This window comes from Antechinus flavipes, chromosome 1 (genome assembly GCF_016432865.1).
Source record: "Antechinus flavipes isolate AdamAnt ecotype Samford, QLD, Australia chromosome 1, AdamAnt_v2, whole genome shotgun sequence".
Taxonomy (NCBI): Eukaryota; Metazoa; Chordata; class Mammalia; order Dasyuromorphia; family Dasyuridae; genus Antechinus; species Antechinus flavipes.
Genome location: NC_067398.1, coordinates 441,056,734 through 441,066,462, shown reverse-complemented (window position 1 = coordinate 441,066,462; position 9,729 = coordinate 441,056,734). Strand labels below are relative to the sequence as shown.

Below are 9,729 nucleotides of genomic sequence, written 5' to 3'. Positions count from 1 at the left end.
CAAAGACTATATATAAAGGAACTGTCAGCTTTAGTAGAAGGAACATACACATTGAAAATGTTGTACATTCGTCAAAGTATCAGTAAAACTATGAAAGTCCATTAGAATTAAATAGAGGAAACATTATTCTTGATGAAGTTTGTTTTGTGTTTTGAATAGGTAGGAGTGACTTTATAAGTAAAATTTGCCAGGACTAATTTAAATGCTTGTGACTCATTTATTACACTCCAAATCAAATTATCAAGCAAAGACTTGTTGCCTGGCACAAACACTAAAAATTTTCATGTTTGTTCATGGATCAAGCTAGTATTATCTATAATATCTGTTGGTATGTAAGAGGTATCTAAGTGGCACAATGGATAGAATGCCAAATCTGGAGTGAAAAAGATTTATTTATCTCCCTGAGTTCAAATCTCTCCTTAGATAGTAGCTGTGTTTTTTGCCTCAATTTCCTTGTCTGTAAAATGAATTGGAGAAGAAAATGGCAAACCATTCCAGTACTTTTATCAAGAAAACTCCAAATGGAATCAGATGTAACTGAAAAAATGAACAACAGCAAAAATCCCCAAATGATTCAAAATGGAAAGAAAGATTCATGCGGAATCTGGGGATTCAGGTTCAAAGTGATCTTTGATTAATGTGATTTTAATTAGATACCTATTACCTATTTCTTCTTCTGTAAAACAAGAGAGTTGACTAGATGAATCTAATTCTATGATCCTATGACCCAGCTAGTGCCAATAGCACTAGCTATTATTTTTTATTAAACCTTTTCAGTTACATCCAGGTCTATATCCAGACTTTGAGGTCCTTGGTTCAAAAAATTCTGCTGCTGCCTCCACGCTATTTTTAGTTTAAGAATGCTAATGTTCCCAACAAGGAAAAAATGATGTTAGAAATGAAGTTTACCAGAAAAATAGTTGGGATTTATTTTTTATCGTTAGGCCAAAAGATCAGTGACAAGTACTTGCAGGAAAGGTCTAAAGAAATTCTTTCACCACTGCATGGAACAATTTCAATATGGTCTCAAGGAGCGAATTTAATAGACTCCAAGACTACATTCTAATATAACCTAAACATTTTTATAGGACGAAAGTATACTAGCACTAATTAAAATAGAATGTAAGCAAAATCAGTACTTTGATATGTATTGTGTTTAGACTATGACTAGGAATCCTGAATCCTTTCCCATCTAGACTAATTCCATTCTTGATCACGGGACTATCGTTCCATTAACTTCTCTGATTCTCAAATTTGGGGGGAGGGGGGAAGGGAGAAGCTATTAGATCATTACCAAAGTCTCTTCCAAATAAAAACCTCATCCTTTTTTTCTTACAATTTTAAACATTTAAGAGATAACTAGTTTTTGTTTTGTTTTGATTTGATTTTTGGATATGGGCAGAATCGAATGGGAAAATGTAAAGTTCAGTTGGGTATGTAGATGGCTGCAGTTTTTTGTTTCGTTTTGTTTTAAGTTTTCTGTGTGGATGGAGAGGCGGAAGAAGTCCAGTCTAAGTGGTAAAAATCTAGAGAGCAAGTGTGAGCGGTTAATTTGGATGGGCAAAGGATGTGGGTTGTGCTGGCTGTGTGCATGTGTATGTGTGTTTGTGTACTGCAGGGGTAACAGGAGTTGTGAGGTGTATATTCAGGGCTGCGGGAGAAGGGAGGAGAAATGTATCTGGGGAAGGAGGCGTGGAGCACGGCAGCAGAGTGTGAGAGTATGGTTTTTGAAGGCTAGAAGTAGAAAATGGAACCGTTGACCAGGCTGATACAGGGCTGGGGGAGGGGATGTCAAGAGAAGGAGGCAGACTGTGTGTTGGGGAGGGGTGGAAAACACTGTCAGGGCCTACTGTCCAAGGGGTTGTAAATCACTACGCCGCCCAAAGAAGGAGGGAAAAAGAGAGCTGAGACTGGGGAGCCGAAGGAGGGGTGGGGGCGTGGTTCTCCTCTGCCTGCTCCCCCTCGTTTCCTACTCCTCCCCCCCCCTCCAAAGCCCAAGCCCCTCTCCCTCCTCCTCGGGAGGAGGCTCCTGAGCCAATGGGAGCGGGGGATGTTAGCGGGTGGGAGGCGGCGGCCGCGTTGCTACAGCAGGAGCCTGGGCGGCGGCAGCAGCAGCGGCAGCGGCAGCGGCAGGAGCGAGAGTAGTAGGAGCCGGGAGAGCCGCAGTCTGTGGTGCCATGGAAGGGCAGGGAGGTGAGCTAAGGGTTGAACTGAGCGGGAATGGCCGTTCCCGTCCGGAGCGACCGTGGTGTCGGGAGGGTGGGGGGAGGGGTCCAGGAGGCGGGCCCCGGCCTCGGTTTTGGGCGGACTGGAGGGGAAGCTGAGGCGCAGGGGGCAGCACGGGGCGGGCTGGAGGCCCCACCTTCTCCTGGCCCCGCCCCAGAACCCTGTCCGGGGGTAGCTCCGCGTCCTCGGGGCATCCTTCCCTGTGATTTGTGACCCTCTCACTCTTCTCGGTACACGCCCGCCCTCAGTTATTTCCATCCATCTGTCCTATTCCGTAGTGATCTCGGTTTCTTGCAGCGTATTTGATTTTTTAAAATGCCCCCCTCCCTCCCATCCTTGGACTCTTTATTGTCTTAATCCGTCTCCCCTTTTCTCCGCGGATACCGCGGGGTGTGTCCCCAGGGTTTTTTTTTTTTTTTTTTTTTTTTTGTTGTTGTTGTTGTTTTTTGCTTGGACCAGTTTCTTTTTAAAACCTTTTAAAAACCTAGAAAACTATCGGCAGCGTTTCCTTCTCCTCCAGCCCCAGTATGTCCGAGCGCAGCCGAGGAGTCCCGGCCTCTGCCCCTGTTCCGGATGCGGGTGTGGGTCCCTTCAAAGATGACGGGGGGGGGCGGCGTGAATCTGGAGCGGGCACTCGTTCCTTGCGTGGGTTGATCCCAAGGGCGGGGGCTCTTCTGGGCGCCCCGGCCTCTTCTGTCTCTGCAGTTTCGTATTTTGATTCACTTTTTCTTCTAACATTTTCCCCTTTAGTGGGGGGTGGGGGTGGTATTTCATCGAAAACCAGAAAAGTTGAGTTCCTCGGAGATTCTGATCGATAGTAGCTGTAGAATTGACTTTTAAAATGTGTTTGACAACCTTTTGGGCACTGTGGACTTGAAAGGCCCCTCCGGCCTCATTCTGTTCCTTATTTCTGCCTAGTTTAGTATCAATTCTGGGAGAGTGTGAACTTGGGGATTGGACCTTGGGTATTATAGCCTCATGGTAAAAAGGGGAAAATTTTTTATGTTATGGAATGGATAGTAAAATGATTTCCCCCCTTAAATTCTCAATATGCCAAAGGACAATGAAATATATATTATGATTTATGATGTAAATTAATTTGCAGGTTTTTTCTTCCAAGATTAGTTTTTTTGTATTAGTTTATTAATAGTTTCTTATTTTTTCTTCACAATCTGCCTTGCCTACAGTCATATCTATGCCAGATATGTTTTTAACATAAACACTTTTAAGAAGAATGCAGAAAATGTTAAAAACAAAGTAGGTTGTTTAAGTCAAATTCCATTTGTGGCCAGGAGGAATAATACATTAGGACTTAGTTATCAAATTCTAGATTCTTTCTTTTTTTTTTTTTGGTAGTTTCATTGGCAGATCACTTAACTCTGTTCCATTGTCTGTAAAATAGGTGAAGCTGGGGATTGTTCATCACTTTGAAGATACTAAAATATAAGATTATAAAAACTTTATGATTAACTTTAAAGGATCTATTTTGTGTGGTCTGAAAAATATTTGAATTTGTAATATTGACATACTTAATCATTTTAAGTGTTTTTAAAATTTTAAAGTTTGTGGAATTTTAAATTTCTGCTTTTTAAAAGAGCAGAACCCTACTATAATAGCTCAAATTGCAACTTTGACAGATTGTTGATTTCATTGGTCCAAGCTCTCCCTTTAGTGTTACAGATAGCATCCACTAGAGCCTTTATTGAATTCCTTTGCCACACCCTTCCAATTCTTCACTAAGAGTGTGGTCCAGGATTCTGATGAGCTTAGCTGTTTCTTAGAGGAAGGTCGAACTGCCTGTCATTTGGTTATTAACAGATTTTTTTTATCCTTTTAAGACTTTCCAGAGTTTAAACAGCCATGAGGCTTTAGGTCAGTTTGGTTCTCAAAGCATTGGGATAGTATTTTATTTAATTATAATTTGATCCAACTAGATATGTGTGTACCTCACAGTTTTGCTTATTACATATATATGTAGCTTTCCCTCCAAAGTGAATAATATAAAATATATATTATTTACATAAATAATAAAGTGAATAATATGAAATCATTTGATTTTGCTTGTTATTTATAATATACTAATTTTTTATCAGTATTATTTGTAAAAAAAATACTTATGTAATGAACAGAAACATATTTTTTCCATTAAGAATAGAACAGGACAATATTCTTATCAAACTGGGTGCTTAGTGGATAAAGTACAGGGTCTGGAGTCAGAAATATCTGAGTTCAAATTTAGCTTCTGTCAGCCAGCCACCAAGCATTTAAATGCCTGCAATGTGTTGTGCATTGTGCTAAATATTGGAGATGCAGAGAAAGGCAAATGATACAGTTCTTTCTATGGAGGAACTCACACTCCGATGGAGGAGAATCAGCTGTTTAACAATTATGCAAATCACTTATCCTTTTTCTCCTTTAGTTTTCTTAACTATAAAATAAAAAGATGAGAATTATAATTATAGCATTTACTTCCCAGAGTTGGTGTAAAGAGCAAATAAAATAATATTTGTAAAGCACAGTCCTTAGCAGATAGTGGGTGCTTACTAAATGATTCTTTTCTTCTGATGCTGGATGATACTACCTTAATCTCTTTCTACAAGCAAAGTAGAATTATGTTCTAACAATTAGACTTGGAATTGGAAAAGCTAGATTCAGTTCTTAGCTCCTTATTAGCTGTGTAACTTTGGAAAAATAATTTAACTAAGCCTTACTTCAACTTAAATATGAACATCATAATAATGCCTATGTTGTATATGTGATAATACCTAATTTACTATTTGCATGAAGTTCAAATGAGATAATGTATGTAAAGTATTTTATAACAGAAAAGAACTCTATATAGTAAATATCAACTGTTATTTTTATGGTTTATATATATACAATTAGTACTTATCTTGATATTTGCTTACTCTTTATTTGGCTTAAAATTTTTTATTTGAAAGATGATGCCATTTATTTTTATGATAAGCACCATTTAATTTTTTTTCCCACCAAAGATTTAGGATGGGATTCTTGTTAAGTTATCTGTAAAAGATTCTACTTTAGTCTTTCTTTTCTTGTGAGACTATAAACCGTGCATATTTAGGCTTTAAGACATCCTACAATGGTAGTTGGTGTCACAATAGATAGAGAACTGGTCCTGGAATCATGAATAACAGAGTTCAAAACTGACCTCAGACATTAGCTGTTTGACCTGGGCAAAATCAGTTTGAATTTCCTACACTGTAAAATGGGGATAATAATAGCTTTATTTCAAAAGGTTTTTGTGAGGATCAAAGGAAATAATATTTATAAAAAATTATTAATCCAATGCCTGAGACATAGTAGGCATTGTGTGTAAATAAATGCTTATTCCCCCATAATTTTGGAATTAAAAATATTAAATACTGCTTAATGAGAGACCGACAGAAAAAGAGACCTTTGGATTATGTTATAGAAATGGCTGTGAAATTGCTGTTTGAGCAAACAAGTTTTTTTCTTACAAAACTTCTGTGAGAAGACTACTTCTGAGGGAGACTAGTAGACTGACAAATCTGGGTATAAATATATAAGTACTCTCAAAGAATTCTAGCAGAAATAAATTAAATTTCATTGAATATTAGTGATCCTGATTATCTGGGTATTGCTTCTTTATCACAATATGTATTATTATTTGTAGTTAAGTCAGGCTTCTAGTTCTCCTTGTGTTGTCAGGCAATAGAGCTGAGTCAGGAAAAATTAGGGTAGTCACATAAAGGACTTGTATATGTGTATTTATATTGAGTATTTCTCTTCCTATATTCCAAAAGTAAATATAGATGATTTGAGAATTATGTGCTATTATGAATAATTTGCATACTACTTTCCCTCTGTATCATCAGTAGTTAACTAGACTTTTACCTTAAAAAAATTAAATCAGTTTTTCAGTGAGGAGTATAGGGCAGAAGCAGTGTGGTATAACTTTCAGTTAGAGAAGGGAGACCTCAATTCTAGTTGTTACAGTTAGTACTTTAATATAACTTTGGCCAAGTAACTTAATATTATCAGGAACCTTGTATTCTTAGACTAAGTAACTTTTATGGTTACTTCCAGCTCTGAAATATTATAATTTTATTGAAGTGATGAATTTATGAGTTCTTACTGACCCTCTCTAGTCTCATCCATCTATCTATAACTTATTTGTACCATTATTGGGATTTAGCTGTTTTTTTTTTTAATTTATTTAAACTTAAATACAAAAGGAAAAAAAATCCTTTTTTTGAACATAGCAGAACATAAGAGTCAATAAAAAACAATACATTTGCTTTTCAAGAATACCCATATAATAAATACTTAACATTGTTTTCAAAACCATTCAGTTTTCCTGTGCTTCCTTCTAGGTTTTCTGTTGGTCTTTGCTCTGTTGTGTACCTTTTATTTTTTCCCTCCCCCTTCCCACTTCCTTAGAGAAGGCTACAATGAGATATAAATATGTATACTATACATACATACATATGTAAAAATACATACATAAGTAAATATGAGATCACACTATGCATATTTCTATTTATCAGTTCTCTGGCAATGAATAGCATATTCCTTAAATCTTTCCATGTTTTTCTAAATGCACCAGCTTGTCATTTCTTATATCACATTAGTATTCTATCACAACCCATCTTTCTTGAGGTTTTCTCACATTGCCTTAAGCTTTGCTTCCCCGCAAAAGTTCTTGCTTTCTCAATGGTTCCTCCAGTGGCTTCAAATTCCTACTGTCTTTTCTGCCCTGGAACCAAAACCTAGGACTCTTCTCTCCTATAAGTGCCTATAGCCAGCAGGGTCCCAACCCTCATGCTGTTCACCAAGTCTGTGCTAGTCCTCTCCCTCCCCACACCCCCTTCGCGTTCCTCCCCACTCCTGACACAGTTTAGCTGATTTTTTGGAAGGATTGCCAGCCATTCTAAATCTTTCAGCTTTATAACTCCAGACTGGTCTTTCCTGTCTACCTTCGAACTTTAGTTTTTTCTGTAGACTCATAAGTTGTAAAGTAGACTCCTGGTCTACTTAAGCTGAGATCTGAGTTGCAAGGCTAATATATGATATTAAATTATTCTCTTTTTGGCACTACAATTGTAAATTGTCTGGCAACTTCATGGAGATAGTAGTCAGTGCTTAGTGTCCTAGGTTTGTGTTTTTTAAGAAGAACCCAGTTGCAGCTATGCAGAATTTTGTATATCTAATGAATTTTACTTGGTGGTAAAATGCTTTGTATGGCCTATTGTCCCATTTTTTTTTCAGAGGAATTGTCAGTTCTGATACAGAGAAAAGTTGTGGAGTTTTATTCATCTATCTCTCTCTGATCATTCTTATTCTAGATGGTTTATTCACAGGAAGAAGATAAACTATGCTCATATTCTAGGATTCTGTAGAACTCTAGAGCTTGTTCATGAGTAATTACTATTCACTGGCATATTACTAGCATACTATTGGGGATTTAACTCTCACTGTTGGGGCTATCATTGTTACTGTCATGTCCTTTGTACTGTGTATTAAGATTAGGCTAGTTCTTATTTTAGATGTCAATACTTTTGAGATTTATTTAAAGTAGAGCTTGGTTTAACAGACACCATTATACCACCTCGTTTTATACCATTATTTCATGTCTTAGTTTATGGTTCAAATGAACACCGTATACATATATATTAAGAATTTTATTAAATGAGAAATCAGTAAATTATCCATTTCATTATCAAACATCAAAGAAACTGTCCAGAGTTTATGTAGGAAATATGTAGGAGTATATGTAGGAAAAGGTAGTATGGCATAGGGACTAGAATTTTAGCCTCATAGCCACGAAATTAGATTCTTATACCATCTGTGTGATCCTTAATCTTCCAGTGTTTAAGCAATTCTCAGAAGACTAAGTTGCAGAAAAGATACTGACTTGCATTGGTAGAGAGAGTTACCTCACCTTGCTAATGAAATTTTTTATTTTTGTTTTTGTTTTTGGTAGGATGAGGAAAGACAAAGACTAAGAACTCCTGAAAACTAAGCTTAGATTATCTGACAGGTTATGTTTCATTGGTCATCATTTTGCTGACATTGTAGTACATCACTTCTACCTCAAGATAAAATAATCAGTAGTGGCCTCAGCTTTCTGGATTGTTAATGGAGTTAGTTGATCCAGGTAGTTGAAATTGTTCTCCCCAAATAACCTAGCTTCTGCTATTGGAGAAGGAAGAACTGGGTAGAGCTTACTTTGGCTTTTGTATTTTGTGTTACTTAACTTTTGCTGTAATGGCCTCAGTCTTAAATAGGGCATTGAAGTACTAGGGAAATTAGAAACAAATGTACTTCTTTGCTTACTGTATTTGAATTTAGGTTAATGGCTGTTACTTGGTTCTACAGGATTTGGTGAAACTCATTAGATACCTTAAAATGAGTCAGTCATAGTTGTACTGCTTTTTAAATTAAAATTTAACTGAATATTATAATTAGTGGTACTTTATAATCAACTATTTTAAAACTTTATTTTAACATAACTAAGAAAAATTGTTAATAAGTATACATTAGTTCTTGAGAAAATAGAAAAATTCTTTTTATTTTAATCTTTTATGGAATATTACAGCTTAAAAATAAATTATTTAGTAATAAAATTAGGTTATATTATCGATATTATAGATTTAAGATGTGTTGAACATTGTTGTAGGTAACATTTGTTTGAATAATAAATAATAAAATTTGAGTAGCCTAGATACATGTTACATTGTAAATTTCCTGAGTAAGTGAATAACCTGTAGAAATGAGTTTCTTAATGTTATTTTTGTGATAGTAAAATAAGTGTAAATGTAAATGCATTTTGCATGAGAAACTATTCAGATTATCTTTAAAGCAAAATACCTGAATTAAAATGTATAACATAGTACCAGATTTCCAATATCAAAACTACTTATTTTTAAATACTTTTAGAAATTGCTTTCAAGTGTGCTAGAATACTTAAAAATATACCCTAGAGCTTAGCTTCTTAAACTGTTTTGTGATCCCATGTAGAGTCTTGTAACTAAATATGGGGGTCACAATTATGATTTATTACCTGCAAATGTTTTATTTGTCTATCTTAAATGTCTGTATATCTAGGGTCTTGTAAGCATTTCTTGGGCAAAAAGGGTCTTAAATGGAAAAAAGCTTAAGAAGTCCTGTCCCTAGAGCATGGTGTTCTGAAAGGGTTAACTTGTTTCATGGTTCTACTTAGTTCCATTTATAAGAGGAGAGTAGCTTAATACCTGGGAATATGTGGCTTACTGATAATGTACAAGTCCTTTTGAAAAATAACCTTAGGTTGCTATAAATGAAAGAAAACTATGTTTAGAGAGATCCATTTTATTCTTCCTGAATTCTTAGGAATTTTTCATATTTGTCCTAAATAATTAAATCATAATATTTTGCTATTACATTGTCTGGATACTAGATACCGATTTTTATATACAAGATTTTATTTTATTTTATTATTTTTTATTATTAAATCTTTTTATTTTCAAAACATGCATG

The 9,729-nt window shown here is 35.8% G+C and overlaps 1 protein-coding gene across 2 annotated transcripts in view; it reads left to right on the top strand.

Annotated features, from left to right (window-relative positions):
• Positions 1-2,058: 2,058 nt before the first annotated feature.
• ZC2HC1A (zinc finger C2HC-type containing 1A) overlaps positions 2,059-9,729 on the top strand; it is a 54,793-nt gene continuing 47,122 nt past the window's right edge. For both annotated transcript variants that reach the window (XM_051969999.1, XM_051970000.1), the window contains exon 1: positions 2,059-2,193. In XM_051969999.1, the coding sequence (XP_051825959.1) occupies positions 2,178-2,193 (16 nt within the window). In that variant the 5' untranslated portion in view covers positions 2,059-2,177. The remainder of the gene's footprint in view (positions 2,194-9,729) is intronic.